Genomic DNA, 23368 nt, shown 5'->3' on the forward strand with positions numbered 1-23368 from the left:
GAAGTAAGAGGGAGCCAGTGTGGAGAATGAAGGAAGAGGAAATGGGGAGGGGAAGATATTACTGGATATTGGAGAAATCGATGTTCATGCCTTCAGGTTAGAGGCTACTTAGACAGGATAGGAAGCATTGCTCCTCCAACCTGAGAATGGCCTCAACATGGCAGCAGAGGAGTCCATGGACCAACATGTCGGAATGGGAATTGGAATTAAAATGATTGGCCACAAAGAAATCCCATTTTTTTGCGGATGGAGCGAAGGTGCTCAACAAAGTGATCTTCCAGTCTACATTAGGTCTCACTAAGGTCCAGGAGGCCACATTGGAAGCACCGGATACAGTAGATGACCCCAACAGATTCATAGCTGAGGTGTTGCATCACCTGGAAGGACTGTCTGGGGCCCTGATGAAAGTGAGGGAGGAGGTGAATGGGCAGGTATAGCACTTCTGATGGCAGAGGTAAGTGTCAAGAGGGAAATTATATAAGAGGGACAAGTAGACAAGAGAATTCCAGAAGAAGCGAGCACCTCTGGTCCCCCTTTTCCTTCCCTTTCTCCCATGGTCTACTCTCCTATCTGATTCCTTCCTCTCCAGCCATTTTCTTTTCCACCTACCACCTCCCTGCTTCTTTATCACCCCTTTCCCCGCCCACCTGTCTTTACCTGCCACCTTCCAGCTTGTACTCTTTCCGTCCCCTCCATCTGCTTATTCTGGCTTATTGCCCCTTCCTTTCCAGTCCTGATGAAGGGTCTCGGCCCGAATCGTTGACTGTTTATTCATTTCCACGGGTGCTGCCTGATTTGCTGAGCTCCTCCAGCATTTTGTGTGTTCCCTTAACTACTGATGATTTTTTATCCTTTGGTAAGATAACTTTATTTGCACTTACTTTTATGTAACAATGTTGAGTTTTTGAAAACGTTGCATTGAATGACATAAGTATCAAAATACCTTGATTATATAATCTCTGAAATCAATTGTCATTCTGTAATACAGTTGCTGGGAATAAAATTGATATTAAAAATTAAAATTCCAAGTTGTCAACTGAAGAAAAATATTCACTTTTCTGATATTTACAAGAAACCTTATAATTAATAAATCATGTAGCTTTTCCTCACTCAGTTCTGATCAAGGTGAAGTTAGACTTAAACATGATCCAAATCAGCAAACACATCAAGAAATGTCACTGAAGAATCTGTAAAGATCTCTTGAGATTAAGTTTGTTACACTGAACTTCTCCGCCAGCTTTTAAAAATATAATAGGAAGTGAATTTTCAGCAATTTTCCTCAGGTTGTATAAAGAGAAATATGTACAGCACAAAATCTTCTTTAATCTCCCACCAAATGGTCATGAGTTGTTTAAAAATAAAAATGAAAAAGAAAATCAGTTTTGTCTTCTGAACTATTTGCTTGAAATTTTTGTAATCTGTGCTGGAGAACAACACATTTTCTTAAACAGCGTATGAAATACCAATTAAAAATTCCGAACTTTATTTTCTTGGTGCTTAGCAGTTGGGTAAAATTCCTTGAGCTGCGCAGTTCAACAAGCCTAACTATCTGCATGTTGTCAGAGGTACAGTTTGAGGATCATTGTAACCTAGCCTACCAGTGTTGTGGAGGGACGGTCTGATGTGCACTGATGTGCACTGCAGGGCAACTGAGGGACAATCTGGAGATCAGATGAATTGCCTATTTTATATGCCATCATAGAAAGAAATATCAGGCTGAAGGTAAAATTGGATACCAAGAGCATCATATAACTTTAATGCTGTCTGCATGAAACTAAAATTACTCTCTTTGGCCTAGAAACTGAAAAAAGAACAGTCCAATTCAGCCTTATTTGGATTTCATTTCCAGGTAAAATTGAAAAGCTGGACTAGACGCTCCTGTACATTCTTCATATCAATGTGTCTGACCTTCTGCTAATGCAAAGATAGTATAATAATACTTTCTGCCCTTACCGGTGTAAAATGGGACAGAAAGTTATGGCCTGATGCTAGAACACATCACTGGTTTGCTGCTTTGCTGACTAAAGAGGGGCATGTCAGGATACCTTATTCAAACACCTTCCAATGTATAGAGGGTGCTCCAGTGAACAGTGAGCATTGAGATACTCATTGCATTCAAGTTGGCACCTGGGCCGAAAAGGCATCTTATCGCTCAGTTACGGGAGTGTTATTGTCGTCATTTCTGGCCATTCAGGGTGGATCAGAATACTTGGGGCAGGAAATAAATAAATGCCCATGAATCAAGAGCCTATTCCCAGAGAACCTTCAAAGACCCCACATCCTACCTAGCTTTTTCTGGTGAGCAACATTCCTGCAGACTCATGTTGTTTAAAGCTGTGATCACTGAGATGTGCAAGATGGGCATGCTGTCAGGCCTGGACTGCTTTCTCTGTGGAGGTCAAGGGCATAGTGACCATCAATGCTCGTGGTAGTCGCCAATCTCTACCACATCTCTTGAGTTGCTGCCCACCACTACACTAGAGAGTTTATCTAGGCTATCTGCTCCTAAAGAAACGATCTCATTTATTTTGATTAGTCTGAGAAACCGATGGTATCTCAGGTACTCAGTTTTGCTGGCTTTACTGGTTTCCTGTGAGTGCAGACCACAATTGCCTGAGACCTCCCTTTAATAACTCAGACCTTGTCATCAGCAGAAAAGCTTTCCAATCCTTTAATCTACAGGTTGCTTTAGATCAGAAATATAATTTCCTAATGGTGAATGCTATGCTTCTGTGAATACTTGAGAAATCACCCGTATCAGATACTTTCATGGGCAACACTGCTCACGGGGTTGAATGCTCCATCATGGGATCAAGCCCATATTTTGCTGGGCACTTACACTAGTAACCACACCATCTGAACACAAAGAAAGTTCAACAATATATTAGGGTTCTAGTGTTAGATGCCATGGGTCTCTTGAGTGTGTCTGGGAGCACTTTATAGAGTGCATCAAAGAGAAGGAGATGCTGTATTGTTGTGTTCCGCAAGCAGCACTATCTTTCCAATCAAAGCTGCGGCCATTACTGCAGGAAAGGGACCAAGAACGTGATGGTCATGAAAGAGAGCTTGAAGACCAGCAAGAGGAAGGAACAGCTGCCAGGTTAATGTCCTAGATCAACACACACAACCTGATCCTGTACTAAACACACTCTGATACTAAAGGGCGAGAGGGTGCATTTTTATCAATGACTTACAAACTAAAGTTTGACCAAGTCACTGCATCTATTTTGCAACAATAACACCAATATATCAGATCTCAGATGATACATAAAATCCTGGTGTGCAGTTTCACCTGTCTGATAGAACAATACAAAAAGTAATTTTGTGACAATATTTTGTCTTGATACATATTTTCCTTAATTCCTGATATTAATAAGAGTGTCAAAACTTGTAGGGGTAAGGCAGGAGAGTGAGGTTGAGAGGGTTGATGGAATGGTGGAGAAAACTTGATGGATCAAATGGCTTAATTCTATATCTCATGGTCTTATGTGGCACCCTGCTCAAATGACCATACCCTTTCCACAAAAAACGCTCCCCTCAGATCAGATCCTGTATGTTGACTAAGTGTTGGTTGAGATCTTGAGCCTTTGGATTATTTTTCTTTGACGTTGGCTCGTCATTAAAGTAAGTGCAACAACAGCTGAGAATAGTGCACATATCTGCACATTGACAAGGTTGCCATTGGTCATGGAGAGACTAAAATTTCAAAACAATAAATGCATAATTGTTCAGCAGTGGGAAGTCCCTTATGAGACTCCAGTTAAGGATTGTATTAAGCTCTTCCATGAATTGACCATTTCAAGGTGCACTCTGCAATTGATGAAGTGCACAGAAACATAACGATTCACTCCAGGCTTGACAGCAGGACCTGATAGAAGTTTGGTGCTACTTCCCACCACAAGGAATTATTTCTCACAAATGCTCCCCCATGTAATATTGTATCTTTCAATAATTTTTGTCTTGGGATTTGAGGATTCCTACCGGAGAGCTAGATGTTTAGTCTGCGACCTCTCTAATTTTCTTTTCCTCCTGTAGTTATTATTGGGATTGGTTTATTATTGTTGCATGTATCAAGATACAGTGCAAAGCTTGTCTTCCATACTGTTCACACAGATCAAATTATTACACAATATCCTGAGGTAGGACGAGGTAAAACAGTAACAGTGCTCAGTGAAGTGTACAAGCTACTAAAACACATAATCTGTGACTGCAAGTGCAGATAAATAATAAAGCATGAAATCATAACAAGGTAGATAGTGTAGCCAAGAGTGCATCTTCTAATACAAGAGGTCCATGCAAGTCTGAAAGTAATGGGACAGAAGCTGTCTTTCAGCCTGATGGCATGTGGTTTCAAGTTTTTGTATCTTCTACCTGATGGGAAAGGGGAGAAGAGAAAATGTCCGAGGTGGGTAGGGTCTTTGATTATACCAGCTGCTTTACTGAAGCAATGAGAAGTATAGACAGGATCCACAGATCCTCCTGTAACATGCTGAGCTCTCTGTAGCTCCACAACTCTCTGTAGCTTCTTGCAATCATGTGCAGAGACATTGCCATACCAAATTATTATGTATCCACACAGAATGCTTTTGATGGTGCATCATTAAAATTTGGTAAGAGTTATTCCAGTTTATTGACAGTTACCATAAGGTGCATTCATGACACAAGTTAAAAGTTAAACAGTATAATGCTTCATTGGTGATGAGACCTGGGTGGTGGCAGGGAGTTCAGTGGTCTCTTGGATTGGGGGAAGAAGTTCTTGTCCTAATGCTGCAGTACCTCCTGCCTGATGGTAGGGGATCAGGGAGATTGTGGGATGGATGAGAAGGATTCTTGACAACGCTGAAGGCCTGCCACATGCAGCACTTATGATAAATATCATGGGTGGGTACAAGAGAGACCCCAATGATCTTCTCAGCAGCCCTCACAATTGTTTGTAGAGTCTTGTGTCAGATGTCTCGCAATTCCCGTGTCAGACGATGATGCAGCTGGTTAGGACACTCTCAATGGTGCTTTTGTAAAAATTGGTTAGAATTGGTGTGGGGGGGGGGATGCCTCACCCACTTCAATCTCCTCAGGAAGTGAAGATGCTGCTGTGCTTTCTTGACCAAAGAGGTGGTGTTGAAGGAGGTGAGGTTATCTGTTATGTTCATTCCCCTGAGACTTGGTCTCATAACTTTCTCTGTGCACCTGCCGTTCATGTGCAGTGAGGAGTGATCAGCCTGCTCCTTTCTAAAGTCCACATTCATCGCTTTAGTTTTGTCCACGTTGAGAGCCAAGTTGTTGTGCTCGCACCATTCTACAAGCCACTCTACTTCCTCTTTGTACACCATTGTTGACTGGGCCAAGCACAGTTGTGTATCAGTGAATTTGATGATTCGGATTGAGCTGGACCCAGCAGTTCAGTCAGCAGTGGGAACAGCTGTGGGCTGATGGGACTTGCTGAATTCTATTGTCTCTTGAGAAAGTAGAGGTGTTGGTAAGGGTCTCGGCCCAAAACGTCAACAGTGCTTCTCCCTATAGATGCTGCCTGGCCTGCTGCGTTCCACCAGCATTTTGTGTGTGTTGACTGATGGATGTCTGGCAGTGGGGCAGGGGTGAGCATGCTGACTGTAAAGCTGCAGCAAGACATAAATATGTCCCCTTGTGTGTGAGTCCTAGAACTGTGCACCAGGTGACTTTTCCAACAAAAGTCCAACAAACTATTGACTGTCACTCAGTGCTTCCATTGCATCGACCATGCTGACAGAGCCTGTCTCCTAGGACCCGCTTAGTGCTGTCTTCATTCTTGGAGTCCATTCTTTTCACGGTCCCGGCATGGTCTTATGTAGTATTCCTCTGCTTATGCAAAAGAGCATCTGATACGTGTAAGCTGCTAATGTGCAGTCAAGAACAGTGTCCTCATATCAACTGTATGAATAGCCAAGCACAGCAGTCTGTTCAAAAGGTGCGTCTCCTTGCTCTCAGAAGATAGCAGACTGCTTCCTGATAATGCATTCTCCTTCTCGAAGACCTTCAGCATGCTTTGTGAGACAGGAACATTCTCTAGCTAGGTCAGAATCAGACTGGAGAGAGGCAAGAAAGGTTTCGTGTGGCCTCCATCTATATTATCACATGAACAAGATGGACATTGTAGAAATTAGAAAGCCTTTGAAAACAATGATGAAGCCCTTGTAGACAAGTGCTCATGGCTTTTGAGTGATGGTCATTGTCTCTAGCTCCATTCGCCATCCTGTGAGAACATGCAAGTAAGTGTGACAGCTCATCTACACCAGCATTTTAGTTGTGATCCTCATCTGGGACCATTGAAGCTCTATGGATGCATGTGGTACTGTCTATACACTTCCACCCCAGAGTACTCTCCACAAGATGCCTATGACTGTCTGCCTATGACATGCACCTCATTAATATAATCAGCTCACTCCTTGCTGTGTCAGTCTCTGAGGTGGAGTGCTGGAGTATAAGGTTTGATTGCACACTGTTCTCTGCATCAACATTATTCTGTTCCTTCTCCTCTGCCAGCCTTCTGCCATGCATATATCGTAATCAGAGTATTCACTGATCAATAATAAAAGGGGATTTAGTCATCACAGTTACATTTTATCAATGTTCTCACTGCCAGGATTCTTATAGCCTCTGATTTCAATTTTTTTTGGGTCTTCTATGTAAAAGGGTGGTTTTCTTCAGTCTGCTACTGGGACGAGCTAGTGAGGGTCTGCTTGGAAGATCTGAAAAGCATTGTGTGAGCTTTTGATTAACCTAATTTTGGAGTCTTGACCTCTGCATGAGAGATGGAGGAGAGTCCCAAGTTCAAAGTAAATTTATTATCAAATATATGTCACCATATACAACCCTGAGATGCATTTTCTTGCAGGCATACTTATTAAATCAAAAACCATAATAGTCAATGAAAGACCAGACCCAACAAAAAGAAGAAATAATAGTAATAAATAATAAGCAATAAATATCAAGAAATGAGATGAAGAGCCCTTGAAAGTGAGTCCTTAGCTTGTGGGAACAGTTCAGTGAAGGGGCAAGTGAAATTGTGTGAAGTTATCCCCCTGGTTTGATGGTTGAGGCTCCTGAACCCAGTGGTGTGAGTCATGAGGCTCTTGTACCTTCCTCCTGATGGCAGTAGCAAGAAGAGAGCATGGTCCAGCGGTGGGTCCCTGATGATGCTGCTTTCCTGCAACAACATTCTGTGTAGACGTGCTCCATGGTAGGGAGGGTTTTACCCATGATGGACTGGGCCATATCCACTTCATGTCGTAGGATTTTCCATTCAAGGGCATTGGCGTTTTCATACTAGGAGAGTGTTGCAGGAATATTACGCACATATGGAAAGGTCAGATGGAGTTACAATCCGTGTCATTAACAGTCTGAGTGAATGTGACTGCATTAGTGTGTCCATGGAATGAAGTTTGTCATGATGTGTGGTTCAGTTTGAAACACTATGTGGATTTATTAAAGTAGATTTATCCTGCAAGAGATAACCTGAGTTGCTATTCCCATAGTGGCCTTGGCAGGGTACCCCCTACCACCCCATTACCATCACTGCCAGGATTACCCCCCCCCCCCCATTACCATCACTGCCTTCATCACAATCTGTTTCCACCACCCCTCTCTACCTCCACCGCTCCTAGAACAAAAGTGTGACCGCCGAGGATGTGCAGCTGCTTTCTAGCTGCACCTCTCTGATTGTTAAGTATTGACAGCTGTTTTCAATTGGGCACAGTCCCAATGGAAACACTGAATGTTCCATTTCACCCCTTGATTCTAGATATATATCACTATAATGGCATTTTGAACTAGGTTTTGGACAACTTCATAATTATTTGCAGAAGACCTAATTGAGCATTAGAAGTAAATTAAACCTTGTTCTGGTTTATTAAAAAAATGTGTGCAATCCAATTTAACCATTTGTGCTTAACACAATGCTACTATTAAATGACTCCCATTCAATATACTTTCCAACTTGAAAAGTACATTTCTTTAATTTGAATTTTACAAAGAACTGCACTTGTGGTAAATATTGGGCCAGATTATGCTTGCTCTTGCCCCACTTTCTTGCCCCAGTGCTTTTCCTGCAGCCACTGCACAAAGTGGAGCCATGCACAAGCCACAATTCTTTGAGTAGTGGAACCTGAGGCCCTGTCCTTGGACTGTCTTTAATGTCTTTTGAAGGATCAGGTTGTCAAGAGCCTGTTCAACTGATCATGATAGACATTTTAAACCAGATTAAATATTTAAATAATTTTGGAAATTAAAGACATTTTTGAAGCTAGATTATATAAATTACTTCAAACATTATATTAATAAAAGTAAAAATAACCTTCTAGACTTACTTTTTCATTTAGATCAGAATGAGGCAGTGTTTATATACGATAAAACAGTGCAGTGAAATAGAAGGTGTATCCCATCCTCAGTTTACAACAATCTGGAAGGACTCAATGACAAATCCAGAGATGGGACGAGAGGTCAAACATCCTCTATGGACCAACAGGCTAGCCATTATCACTGTCCAGCCCATTGGTTGAGTTTGACATTGGAATCTGCACAGTGCTTTTTGAAATCATATTGATAGTCTCTTGATAACTTTCACCAACGAGGAATTAATTTATACAAATATAGAAGTGCATGAACTTTGAATTCCTGGTTGCCTTTGCACGTTCTGAACAGAAAATATCACTTTTCATTTAATTTGAGGTTCCATTGTGGGAAAATTGTTGGAAGAGTTATACTTAGCTGCCCTACTATTAGTCAAATAAGATATCCCATTCTGCTGTTGCTTTAGGTTGCAAAAATGTCCGGAACTCCCCATAAAACTTGTTGGCCATTCATTACACTTGTGTCATGCTATATTATCATGAGAAAACTCATGAGTTAAAACTTGTAAGAATAGAAAGTAAACCAACCATAAAGGATAGCTTTTATAGCTGAGATGATGGGCATATTCACTCTAAGTAAATTCCATTGGGCTTTCTGCCAGTATCCTGTCTCACTGTTTCTGAGTGTATTGGATCTAAGAAAATGAAAATTGCCAATTCTAGCTGAGCAGAGGCTCCTGCTGCAGAGACCTTTTTTCTTGATAATTCTGCCACCTAGTTTTATATTGTATTAATTACTTTAGAAACCACTGTGCTGCTTATACGAAGTGCACTGAATGTAAAGACAATAGAGATAGCTTTCAGCGGTCTGTTAGATATTTGAAATCCTGGCAGTAAAGATGGATGGCTAATGCTCCAAACTGTATACTGCATCAATCCTGTCACAGTTCTTTGTGAAAATTATGATTACTGAAGGTGTTAAATGATTTTTTGAGTGCAGCTTTTCAGAGTGGAGAGCCAGACATTTATCTTGAAGCCATCTCAAAGTCAGACTGTGGAGAGTGGATTGCAGCACTCCGACAAGCAAACTCTGAAGGTTTGCGAAGGAGAATTGCACACCTTCAGCAACTCATCATGGACATCAAAGGCAATACAAGCCCAGATGAGGCCCATCAGATCCTCCCTATACCAGAGACACAATCTCCATTGATAGGTAAGATTTACACTGCATGAAACTCTTCATGATTAAAGATCATTTTAAGTATCTAAGGACCTTAATGTTATATTTTGATTTGCTTAATAATCAAATTAGCATTAAATCAAAAATTATGTGTCTGGATTGTTTTTATTAGATTGAATAGAATTTATTAGATTAACAGAGTGGATTGGTAGCATAGTGGTTAGCACACTATTACTGCACCAGTGACCCAGGTTCAATTCCCCCCCCCCCCCCCCATGCTCTGTAAGGAATTTGTATGTTCTCCCTGTGGCTGAGTGGCTTTCCTTTGGGTGCTCCAGTTTCCTCTCACATCCAAAGAGGTACGGGTGGGTTAGTAGATTAATTGGTCACATATGGATGTAATGGGGCTTCATAGGCTCATTAGGCTGCAAGGGCCTGTTACTGTGCTGTATCTCTAAATAAATAAATAAATTGAATTGCCACAATAAAACTGATGAAAATTATCATATTTGTTTAAAATATTTTGTAAGGCTTGGGAGCCAAAACTTGCACACATTGTATAAGTGTGCAATATGTTAGTATTTTCGTTTAATATGTTGTTTATTTTAATTGCAATTCCAGTTGAAACAATTGGCAAAAAAATCACATTTATAAGAACACCAGTTTATTTATTTTGTTTGGGCTGTAGATACACATTTGCACTGTAGTTAGGATTTTATTGCATACACATCACTGTTTCTGGTAGTGTAACACTATCACAGCACAACAGTCACTGGAAAGGGTTCAATTCCTGCTACTATCTGTAAGGAGTTAGTACGTTCTCTCTGTGACCACATGGATTTCCTCTAAGCACACTGGCTTCTTCACATTCCACTATATTTTTTATTTGTGTTTTGGCACCACTTATTTAATTTAACTATTTAATATATATCTATATATTTAATGTAATTCACCGTTTTTTTCTATATTATCATGTTTTGCTGTTTTTTGCTGTAAACTTTACTGTTGCCGCAAAGTTAAGAAATTTCAGTATGATATTAAAGCAGATTCTGATTCTGATTCGTAAAAAAGAGGAGAAATGGATGGTGATGTAGGAAATATTTGTGTGTTCGATTACACAGAAGATAACTGGTATATGTACACTGAGCTAATTGAAAGGTATTTTGAAGCAAATAAGCCCATGGGAAACAGTTTTGCATTGGGTTTAAAGGCATACAGATTGCTTCGAAGTCCGACTGCTGCAACTAAACCAGCAGCAATGAGCTTTGCCAATATTGTGAAAGTAATTCAGGAACATTTAGAACAGAAACTATTGTGATTGCAGAATGCTTTAGGTTTTATAAGCAGCATCAAAAGGAAAGGGAGTCCATTTCAGTTTATGTGGTGAAATTGAAGAGATTGTCTGAGAATTGTCAGTTCAGTAATGGGCTTAAAGATATACTAGGAGATCATTTTGCTTGTGGAATCTTACAAGAATGCATTCAAAAACAGCTCCTAACTGAAGAACAACATTCATTTAAAACAGCAATTGAAATCACTGTTTCAGCAGGAACTTCTGACAGAGATGCAATTGAGTTGCAGTCAGGAATGAAAGTGAGTGTGAACAAAATTGTATTTGCCGAACAAATAGTCTTACCATTGTGACAATGGTTCACATACACCAGATCAATGTAGGTTTAAAGGCTAAGCTTACTGAACATGCATCAAAATAGGACACATACAATTAACATGTTGGGTAGACAGAAATAATGGACTGTACAGGGAAGAAAAAAGGATAAAAGCAAGTTGCTTTTTCAAAAAGAGCACTAATCTGTATGCCACTAGTGAAAGATCTGATAATGATGAGAGTGTCACAGGACAGGCTAGCCTTGAGATTTACAATATAAAAACTAGCAATAGACAAGTAATATGGCTTACAACCAGCAGTGAACAGCAAATTAAGTTAAATGGAATTAGACACTGGCTTGGTTGTTTCAGTCATTCAACAAAATTATTTTGAGAAATATTTCAAAGATACTAAACTGAAACCTGCAGATATTCAACTAAGAACCTATACTGGGAAAAAAGATAATTCCTGTGGGATTGACAATTGTAACAGCGAAATACAACAACCAACAAGCCACATTGTGCTTGTATGTGATAAAAATGGGAGGACCAGCATTGTGGGGATGTGATTGGCCGAGAAAACTACCGCTTGAGAAAACTACCATCCACCGTGCCACATCGTCTACAATAGTCAATTGAAAACAAATTAAGAAAGATACTACTGGATAATGCCACAACTGTCTCCATGCTGAACACCATAAATTGTTGCCCAACAGTGGACAAAACAGGTGCTGGTGCCAACCTCTGTGCCTCTGATTGGAAAGCATATTGGACCAAGGAAGGACCATGCTGCTCAGAGGAATCCTGAAAGTGACGAAAACAGTGATCCGACTACAACAGTTTTTGTAGGCAACATATGTGAGAAAGCTTCTGATATGTTAATCAGGCAGTTACTTGTGAAATGTGGCTTGGTTTTAAGCTGGGAGAGAGTTCAAGGAACTTTAGAAAAGTTGCAAATATTCGGCTTTTGTGAGTCTAAAAAACCAGAATCTGCTCTGCATGCTTTAAGATTATTGCATGAACTTCAACTGGGAGACAAAAACTGCTAATAGAAGTAGATACAAAGATCAAAGCCTAGCTGGATGAATGGAAGACAAAAATGAAAAGAGTCAATGGAGATGTGAAAACAGGATTTGTCAGATGATGTTGCAGATCAGGAAACCAAGAAGAGAGATCAGATCATAAAGAGAGCAATAGAAGGATTAATAAGAGAATGCTCCAGTGAACTAAATGCACCTTCCCAAGATCAAGATGAACAAACTAGAAGAAAAGGAAAGGAGAAGAAAGGTGTCCAGGGCTGCCAAGACCACTTCCTGCAGCCCCAGAATCAACTCCTACAACCGCCATGGAGGAGGCCCCGGAACCTGAGGCTGTTTTCACAGCCAGAATTCTCAACTGGCAAGCAGAGTGATCCCTGCCACCCCCCTCCCCCAACCACTGTCAGGAAAGACGTTATCCCACAAGGGAAAGAAATTTTCCACAGTGATTAAATCTTTAGGCCCGAGTGGGACAATTTAAAATTTACTATGCTGTGGATGTCTCTATAGTAGTTGTATTATATGGAATATTGTGTATATAGTTGAAATGCATTCTCTATTGAGTTGAACTTTATAGGGAGGAGTGGTGTGTATTTAATATTTCAGTAATATTTGAGTAAACTTGTGTGCGCACACACACACATGCACACATATATTGTTTGCTTAAGCATTCTTGTTTGTTTATATAATTCATGATGTGTTATATGTATAAATACATTAATTGCATATGTGATCACGCTGCTACATGATACGTGAACACTTAGCTTAAAGTAAAGACAGTTACACTCACATTTTGGAGTCCCGTGTCTTCCTTTGAATTAGTTTAATGTTTTGAAGTTACAAAACATAACACAGATGTGTAAGAAGAAATTCTGCAAAAAGGGAAATGGTTTTATGTTTGACAAATCAGAAGTGAATAAAGTAGGCAGGAAATAAGGATCTGGCAAAAGAGGTGGCACTATAAATCTGTATTTTTTTCTCACAGTTTTGACCTCAGAGGGTAGCCTTTACAGACTCTCAGCACATCTAGTCAGCAATCTTTCTGCCACAGGGAAATGATGGTAAGGAATGAGTGAATGAGTGAACACTACAAAAACGGGATAGGGAGCAGAAGTGTCCTCCCAGGTGTTGACGGAGGCCAGGCAGATAGCAAGTAGGAGCTGAACACAAGTTCCCTCAAACTCAGTCAGGGACACACCAGCTCTCAGAAATCTTGCCCCAGGAATCCAGCATGCTGTTTCTGCTGGGGTATCTTGTACATGACATTCTCTTGCATACTGCTGGAGCGTAGAAGATTTGAAAAGCTCCACTAGGAAAGTTGGGAACTTTTACTTATGATAAATATGACTTTTGCATTCACAGTAGGAAAAGGCTTTTGATGACAAGACAAGATTTTCAAAGATGCAGACATTTATAAAAGTAGATGGCTAACTCCCTGGCACCTTCTTTCCATAGAAATGCAAAGCACAAAGAGGCTGCCTCCTGCACACACACTTCTTCAAAACCTCATGCAGGTTCCTATTATCCTTGTGCCTGGATTCTGCCAGTCTCCTTACATCACTGTGGCATATACACATTATTGCTGTACGGTGACTATACAGTACTGCTTCCTCGGGTCTGAGCTGGGTGAAAAATGCAACATATGCTGATAATTCAATCCATAACATTCACTGTTCCTGAAATAGTGCCAATTTAAAGCTTTTGAGACAGCATTAGTGAGATTACTAATAGCAAATTGCATTTTATTGCCAGAGAAGGGACACAGATGAAATTTCAGCCCAACTTGTCTTCCCCTAAGCCTACCTTAATTCTTAGGATGGTGTGTTTGTATGGGTTGATTATTGGGATGTCTAGATTAGTATACCAAAAGTTTCTTTAGATACATAAAGTGTAAAAGAGATGAGAGTGGATATTGGACTGCCAGAAAATTATATTGGAGAGGTAGTTGGGGTATATTGGGGGACAACAAAACGGTGGATGAATTGAATCAGTATTTTGCATCAGTCTTCGCTATGAAAGACACTAGCAGTGTAGTGGAAGTTCCAGGTGTCAGGGGTCATGAAGTGTGTGGTTACCATAACTAGAGTGAAGGTTCTTGGGAAACTGAAAGGTCTGAAGATAGCTAAGTCACCAGGAGCAGATAGTGTACACCCCAGGGTTCTAAAGGAGGTGGCTGAAGAGATTGTGGAGGCATTAGTAATGATCATTTCTGGAGTGGTTGCAAGAAACTGGGAAATTGTAAGTATCGCTCTGCTCTTCAAGAAGAGAGAGAGGTGGAAGAAAGGAAAATATAGGCTAGTTAGTAGGGAAGATGTTGGAGTTAATTGTTAGGGATGAGGCCTCAGGGTACTTGGAGGCACATGTTAAAATAGGCTGTAGTCAACATGGTTTCCTCAAGGGATAATCTTGCCTGACCAGTCTGTTGGAATTCTTTGAAGAAATAGCAAGCAGGCTTGACAAAGGAGAATCGGTTGATGTTGTGTATTTGGACTTTATAGAAGGCCCTTGAAAAGGTACCACATATGAGACTGTTTAACAAAGTACAAAGCCATGGTGTTACAGGAAAGATTCTAGCACAGATAAAACAGTGATTGATTGTCAGGAGGAAAAGAGTGGGAATAAAGGGAGCCTTTTCTGGCTTGCTGCCGATGACCAGTGGTGTTCCACAGGGGTCTGTGCTGGGACCGATTCTTTTTATGTTACATGCCAATGATTTGGATGATGGAATTGATGTCTTTGTTGCAAAGTTTGTTGCTGATATGAAAATAGGTGGAGGAGCAGGTAGTTTTGAGGAAGTAGAGAGGCTATGGAAGGACTTAGACAGCTTAGAAGAATGAGCGAAGAGTTGGCAGATGGAATAGTGTTGGGAAGTGTTTGGCCATGCGCCTTGATAGAAAGAATGAAAGGTTTGACTATTTTCTAAATGGAGGGTAAATGAAAGAAATTAAGGTGCAAAGGTAATTGGGAGTCAGGTTTCCCTAAAGGTTAATTTGCAGGTTGAGTCTGTGGTGAGGAAGGCAGATACAATGTTAGTATTTATTTCAAGAGGACTGGAATTTTAATGCAAGGATGTAATGTTGAGATTTTATAAAGCACAGGTGAGGCCTCACTTGGAGTATTGTGAGCAGGTTTGGGCCCCTTAGAAAGGATGTGCAGAAACTGGAGAGGATTCAAATGAGGCTCACAAAAATTATTCTCAGATTGAATGACTTGTCATATGAAGAGTGTTTGATGGCTGTGCACCTGTATTGACTAGAATTCAGAAGAATGAGGGGTGGTCTCACTGAAACCTATCGAATGGTGATAGGCTTTGATAGAGTGAATGTGGAAAGGATGTTTCCTGTGGTGGGAGAGTCTAAGATCAGAGGACACAGCCTCAGAATAGAGGGACATCCTTTTAGAACAGAAATAAGGAGGAATTTCTTTACAAACAAGAGAAAATCTTCAGATGCTGGGAATTGCTGGAGGAACTCAGTAAGCCAGGCAGCATTTATGGAAAGAAGTACAATCGACATTTCGGGCTGAGGCCCTTCAGCAGGAATCTCTTCAGCCAGAGAGTGGTGAATCTGTGGAAGTTTTTGCCATAGGCAGCCGTGGAGGCCAGGACTTTATGTACATTTAAGGCAGAAGTTCATAGATTCTTGAATGGTCAGGGCATGAAGGGATAAGGAGAGAGGGCAGGAGATTGGGGCTGAGGGGAAAATTGGATCAGCCATGATGAATTTGTGGCACAGACTCAATGGGCCAAATGGCCTAATTCTGATACTAGATCTTATGATCTTATGGTCTTATGGTTTTTACTTGCTAGTGTTTAAGAAAATCAGAATCATGTTTATTATCACAGACATATGTTGAAATGTTTGTTGTTTTGTGGCAGCAGTGCTGTGTGGGATATAAAATTTCTATATTTCAAAAATAAATAGTCAAAAATAATGAGGTCGTGTTTATGGATTCATGGACCATACAGAAATCTGATGGTAGAGGTGAAGAAGCTTTTCTTAAAATTTTGGTACAGGCTTCTATAAATCCTCCCCAATGTAGGTAAGGTGAAGAGGGCATGACTAGGATGGTGACGGTCTTTAATTACGGAAAGCTGCCTTTTTGAAGTACTGCGTCTTGATGTCCTCAATGACAGGGAGGGATTTGCATGCAATGGGAATGGCTGAGTCTACAACCCGCTGCAGCCTCTTGCAGTCCTGTGTATTGGAGGTGCCATACCAGGCTGTGATGCAACCAGTCAAAATATTCTTTGCTGTACATGGTAGAATTTCTTGTGAATCTTTGGTGACGTACCAAATCTCTTCAATCTCCCAAGAAGTAGAGCTGCTGAAGTGTCTTCTTTGTGATTGCATCAATGTGATTGGTCCACAATAGATCTCCTAAGATGGGTAATGATCTTTTTTGAAACATACAGAATTCCTACAGAGTTTGATGCTCTAGGTGCAGAATCGATGCTTTGTAATGAATCTTTAGAATTCACTATGAAAGGGAGCAATTATTGGGCATATTAAGAGAGCAACTAATGGGCTTTTGGTAGTTAGGGAATTAAGGGATATAGCTTTAACAAGGAGATGGTGCTGAAATAAACGCTTAACTTAATGAATGGCAGAGCGGGCATTTCTCATATTTTGTTGTTTTGAACACGTCACTTTGGTAAGTCGTATCTCTGATCCAATATTACACTCTGCTTTTGTAATTACTTAAGGTGTAAGGGCAGAGGACAATGAACTCTCTGTTCATAGAGCATGAGCCCTTTTAAGATAAAAAAATTAACATTCAATGTGATAAGCATTGAAGGAAATCCATTTCTCTAGTTAAGGAGGCATATTTTGGCATTGCTTTTGCTGTTGTTTTTTTTTCATCGGGATATTCCCTATCTCATTATAGATAACTAAATAAGAAGAGGTGAAAATATCATGTTTATGTTTTTAACCCTTCTGCAAATGTTGCACAAACTGCAGAATTTCTATTTCTGCTATAGTACTTTCTCTCCTCATTGATTTCCTGTCCTGTTCTAAAAAAAATGATTGACTGCTAAAAGTAGGGCATGTTTGCAAGTCAGAAAGAAATGGGTAGAACATAAAGATGACAAGAGGTTATACGATATACTGTGCATATTTGTTTCATATGACATAGCAATTTATGGATTTCTTAATTCTGTGACAAAAGTGTTATTGATTAATCTTATCTTTATTCCCATTAATCTGCAGGGATTTCCAATTTTCCATTTGAACCCAAGTTGGAATTCAGTCTCGGTAAGATCAAACACTATTTCTGTCAATGTTATAATTAAAGCCAATATCTTAAGGCATAAATATTACTATATACAATGTGTTTTAATAGTTTGTCTTTAATTTTTATTGAAGAATTTCTTACATGTTTAAAAATTAGCTTCATGAAATGATGATTTAATGAGCTGAAATTTTTAACCCAGTAGTGTTGTGATGCACTTTTTTGTGTTGTGATGATTTCATCTGGCTTACTTAATCAAACATTATAGTGGGACACAAATGTTTTACCTCAAAGAAGCATCAGTTAAAATGTTACGTGCATTTTTGAGCTATACTGTACATCTGTTCTTGTCTGACCTCTGAATTTCTCTCATATCTTATGTGAAAACTTGAAATAACACATGGTTCTTTCATTTTTATTTGCCATAACAATCATAAACCTTCCAAAATTTACATGTCACGTTGAGCATCACTATACTGTATGCTTTTGAGATGAAGCTCTTTGCATAAATATAAACATGGGAAATTCTGCAAATGCTGGAAATCCAAACTAACACACATAAAATGCTGGAGGAACTCAGCAAGCCAGGGAGCATCTATGGAAATTAATAAACAGTCAATGTTTTGGGCTGAGACCCTTCTTGCTATTCTTCTGTAGAATTTATTAAGTTCTGAAGAAGGGTCTTGGCCCAAAATGTCAACTGTTTATTCAGTTCCATAGATACTGCATAAATATATATTATTTAATTCTATTAAGTACATGAATGTAACAATAGCAAACATTTCTCATAACATTGTGTACACATTATGTTATTGGCAAATAACATAATGTGCGCAGAATAGGTTAATTAAGAGGTAAGATTGACTACAGGAGTATCATGATAATCCACAAGTTTCATGAATCTTCACTGGCTTAGTGGGCACACATCTGTCAATTTATTAGGTAGTAAAAGTAACCTCCAACAACAGCAACCTCTGCCTTATCTGCATCTACATTATGAATACCAAAGTGCATGTGGCCTTAGCAAGCATATAGATCTTTATTAATGCACCCTTTAAAAGAGCTTTAAGAACATAGACATTGTTTATAACACTTACATTGACACCTTGTTAAAAAGTAGCTGGTTTGATCAAGTGCTTAAATGCAAAACGGTGCCAAAATTGAAAAACGCGCCTACAGTAAGCATCTTAATAAAATATTTTAAGAAACAATACTTATTTATGATTTCAAAGGACTTCTTAAGATGGAATGAGCCACCATAAGGATTGCTGACACCTTGCTTTTAGGAGCACTGTTAAGTAGTGACAGCCTTAATACTGACAGCCTCTTCTGCTAACCTAACCCTTTCTTAATCCATTTCATTCCCTGTTCATTAAAGTCTAGCAGTTAGCTGCTGTCCTTTCATCTTTATAGTATAATGCAGTTATTTCAGTAGGTCAGGCACAGCAGTACAGACATCCATAGTACTAATAAATTAGTTGTCTTTCTTGTGTCTTGGCATTCAAGGGTAATTTTCTCTGCCTCGTTATGACTACATCCATTAGCTGTGGTACTTCAAGATGATGCTGTTCTAATTATGGTGCAGCAACTATTATTTGTCTGCTGTAAGTACTGGTGCTGAGCACTTCTAAGAAGGATAGTATGTTGTTAAAGGTAAGAGGTGATCATAAAGTAAAATATTAAATTTTTAATGAATAAAATTAGGTTAGCTAAACAGCAAGCTTTCTCATTTCAAGTCCTGTTTTGAGTTTTACTTTCACTATTTTTTAAGAGGATTAAAACCGGTCCAGTCCTACTTATACAAATTATACTTGAGAAATTGTAGATGTGGCATCAGCAATATTTCAATTGTAGTTCTAGCAGTTTTTGTATAGTATTAATTTTTCACTCCCCACTCAGACCTGGCAGTTCCAATTGTAAACAATAATGCTGGCTTTGAGAGGAATATCTACTGAACGATGTTACTTAAAGTGGCATAACAACAATTATGGAAGAGATTTATTCTGGGCAAAATTAAAAGATTTTATCATTGCTAAAATATAACAAAATGTGAGGTGCAAGCAAAGAATTTAATCCCCTTGTTGATTTGATTCTAATTTCTATAGTAGTAGTGTAAAGGTAAGTGTAATTTTCACATTTTGTATTATAAAGTCATACACCATAGGTGACTCTTATGGCCCACCTCTTCCATGCTGACTGTGATACCTATCCATACTAATCTCAATTTCCTGCACTAGAGTCATATCTCTGTATACCTCCCCTATCCAAATACTTGCCTTTTTATTGTTGAACTGTATCTGCCTCACCCTCTTCTGGCAGCACATTCCAGATATTAGTCAACCTCTCTGTGAAAAACTTACTCTCAGATCTTATTTAAATTCTCCATTCTCACCTTTAACCTATGCCCTCTAGTTATTGATTCTCCTGCCCTGAGAAAACAAAATTCTGACCATCTAACTTACCTATACCTCTCATGATTTTGTGAGCCTTTTTATTTGTAACATTCCAGGAAGAATGAGCCTAGACTAATCAATCTCTCTTTTTAATCACAGCCTTCAATTCTAGCCAGCAGCTTGGTGAAACACACACACGGTGCAGGAGAGACTCAGCAGGCTACACAGCATCTATGGAAAAAAGTGCAGTCATCTCGAAATGTCGACTCTACTTTTCCCATGGATGCTGCCTGGCCTGCTGAGTCCCTCCAGCATTGTGTGTGTGTTGCTTGGAATTCCAGCATCTACAGATTTTCTCTTGTTAACAGCTTGGTGAATCTCTGTCTATTGCCACCATATCCTTACAGTAATGTGACAATCAGAACAGTACCCAGTACTCTCACTCCAGTCTGATATTTTGTACAGGCTGCACCCCAAAGTACCTCTGTACGTCAATGGCGAATGGCGGTGGGGGAGGGATCTTGAGGGTGGAGAGGCCGCAAGTGGAGTCCGTAGTGCAGCTGTTGGCATTTTGTTGGGTGGGATGTGTGGGTTGGTGAGTGTGTGTGTGGTCAGTAGCTGGGTATGTGACGAATTCCCACAGAACTGGGGATTTCTGACAGTGATTGGTGGGTGGGGCCCGTCATACTCCATTGTCATGCTTTTCAAGTGGCTCTGGAAGTTGAGTCCCAATAGCTTGGGGGCACACAGTTGAGGCATGACCAGTAATGTAAAGTCTCGATATTCTGTGCCCTACACCACTAGTATCGCTACACAACCACCCCCGGATGTCTGTTGTATGCGACCTAGAAGCCATGGCGACCCTTTGGCTTACCGGCTGAGTCACAAGTCCGCAGCGTTGCACCGTGTCCGGGTGGATAAAACTCTGCGTGCTGCCCGTGTCAAACAGGCTGCTTGACCTGCGCCCCTCCACCAGGACGTCCATCATTAACCTTGCAAGCTGATGGGGATTGCTTTGGTTGAGGGTCATGGAGGCCAGAACTGAATTGCTGTCTTGGTCCGGTGCGGTGGGGTGCCTGGTAAGCACCCGTAGGTCGTAGGCAGAGCGAAGTGGCGCCGACCAAGATGGCCACCCCCATGCCTTGCATGCGGTGGTGGGCAGGTAAGATGGCAATGGCCAAGATGGCGACCCCCATGCCTCGCACGCGGCACTGCTCGATCCCACTAGCGGTTTGGACTTACAGGCCTTGGCGAAGTGGCCCTTCTTTCTGCAGCTGGAGCAGGTAGCTTCTTGGGCCGGGCAGCGTTTTCCGGGGTGCTTCTCGAGTCTGCAGAAGTAACACTTTGTGGACTCGTGACTGGCAGCAGCCGTGGTCAACTCGCCGGAGGGTTGCGGGGTATGCAGTGTCCACGAGGCTGTCGGGAGATCGCGTGCCTGGAGAGCATCAGAGTTGTGCAGAGCGGCCTCCAGCGTGTTGGCCAGCTCAATCGCTGAATGTAAGGTAAGATCGGCGTGTTTCAGCAGCTGCTGGCACACATACACTGACCTGATCCCTGTGACTAAGGCGTCTCTTACTAGGAGCTCCGCATGCTGTTCGGCCGTCAGCCCCCGGCAATCGCAGGCCCGCACGAGTCTCTGTAGGGCCCGGACAAACTCAGCGTTCGACTCTCTGGCCCGCTGCTGCCGTGTCGCTAAGCGATGTCATGCATAGACGGTGTTTACCGGCCGCAGGTACTGTCTTCTGAGAGCGCTCATTATGCCGTTGTAACTCGGCTGGTCCCGAATCATCGAGTAGATCCGTGGACTGACCTTGGAGAGGAGCACTCTGTGCTTCGCAGCGGACTCGGTCACTTTAGTCTCCTCCAGGTATGATTTGAAACAGGATAGCCAGAGTTTGAAAGCGTTGCCAGCCTCAGGTGTTTGCAGGTCAATGTCCAATTTGTCGGGTCTCAAAACACTCTCCGTGCTTTAAAAATTACTGCTAATAAAATTGATGCACTATCAATAACTCCAAAAGTCTGGAAGTAGAGTAAATACTGAAAGGCTTTTATTAGCAGTAAAACAGAGCACGTCCATGCCGGATGACTGCCCTGGACTGTGGGAGGAGCAGTGACACAATCACCTTTATCCAGGGGTCTGTGGGAGGAGCCACAGGAGCAGTCAGCAGAGGGGCGTGTCCTGACAGATATACATGGTTTACCACATCATGCTCTTGATATTTTGTACAGTTGCAGTTAGACATCTCAATTTAAGTACTCAGTGGCTTGGCCTATGAAGACAAGCATACAGAATGCTTTCTTATTACCCTATTTACCTGGGTCATCACTTTCAGGGAGTTACGGGTTGCACCCCAAAGTACCTCTGTACGTCAATGTTCCTGTGGTGCCTATGTAGGTTTTCGCAAATAAAACAAAGTGAAATGTTTTATGTTTAATGAAACACGTAATACATTTTATTGAACTCCAGAACCTACACAAAAAAGTGTGCTAAAAAACTCTTTACATAAAACCGTCATCGTGTCAGACCAGCCTCTTAAAGTGAAAACCCAATTCAGTGTCGGTGGTTGTGAATTATGTGCAATTCTCCCAATTATGTTACCTCACACAGAATTCACCATCACTGGCATTGTGAGCCTGTCTGGAGCTTGGGTGAGCTGCTCGGCTCACGTCCTGTGTTCCATGGGTGGCGGAACCACAGGTACCGCTGGTTTATCCAGAAGTATGTTGACACTCTCAGGGTCATGTTGTGACACCGGGGCATAGCAGTGGAATACCCCAAATCTTGGTAGACTGGCTGAAGGCGATCTATCGAAATACATTCAGTCTTACCCCTCTTATCTATGACATATCTTTTCTCCCTGTTCCAAAATGGGGAACAGGCTGTCGTAAGGGGGCCTGAAGGGATGTTGGTGTGTGTCATGGCAGACTAAAACAAATGAGGGGGAATGTAGGTCAACAGGAACCCAAGGGTGTTGTATGCCATGTTGGGAGGTAGGACTAGGTGCAAAGGAATTGAATTTACTGAGGAGGGTGGAATGCTGGTGAGAGGCCAACCAGGCAGTCGTGTTGTCAGGAATGAAATCACCTGGCACTCATAACGTCTGCCCATATACCAAGTCTGCCAAGGATGACTGCAGGTCCTCTTTGGGAGCAGTTCTGAGCCCCAGAAGGACCCATGCCTACACTCGTCCATCAAGGAAGCCCTCAGAGCAGCAAGACCTAGTGTTCGTACCAAAGTGAGCATGGTAAAAACACAGGCCCGGTGTCATCTGTGTCCTTATATTGGGGCCTTGCTGACCAGGCTTATTGAGGTAGAGAAAGGAGGAGGAATGATGCAACGCTGCCCAGCTGGGTGTTGACTATCAGCCATTTTAACAAGTTCCCTGTAGTCCTTCACGGGCATATTAGCAAGGGCTATGTGAACTTGATCAGGCATTTGCTGCATGAAAAGTTCTTTAATAATAAAACAAGGATGGTGATTTCCCAGGGGAGAAAGCATGTGGTCCATTAACTCTGAAGGCCTAGCATCGCCAAGGCTGGGTAAGGAGAGCTCTGACTCCAATAGTCCAACAGTCTGTAAAAGTTGCATTTCCAGTG

At 41.2% G+C, this 23368-nt stretch overlaps 1 protein-coding gene across 6 annotated transcripts in view; it reads left to right on the plus strand.

The window, feature by feature from the left end:
• Positions 1-23368, plus strand: part of inpp4b (inositol polyphosphate-4-phosphatase type II B) — a 786855-nt gene that overhangs the window by 368643 nt on the left and 394844 nt on the right. For 3 of the 6 annotated variants that reach the window (XM_059965139.1, XM_059965140.1, XM_059965143.1), the window contains 2 exons: positions 9325-9537; positions 17357-17401. The exons of 2 other annotated variants lie outside the window; for them this stretch is intronic. In XM_059965139.1, coding sequence (XP_059821122.1) covers positions 9325-9537; positions 17357-17401 — 258 coding nt within the window. The remainder of the gene's footprint in view (positions 1-9324; positions 9538-17356; positions 17402-23368) is intronic. One more of the 6 variants, XM_059965141.1, reaches the window with a different exon arrangement.

Source organism: Hypanus sabinus, chromosome 3 (genome assembly GCF_030144855.1).
Source record: "Hypanus sabinus isolate sHypSab1 chromosome 3, sHypSab1.hap1, whole genome shotgun sequence".
Classification (NCBI taxonomy): domain Eukaryota; kingdom Metazoa; phylum Chordata; class Chondrichthyes; order Myliobatiformes; family Dasyatidae; genus Hypanus; species Hypanus sabinus.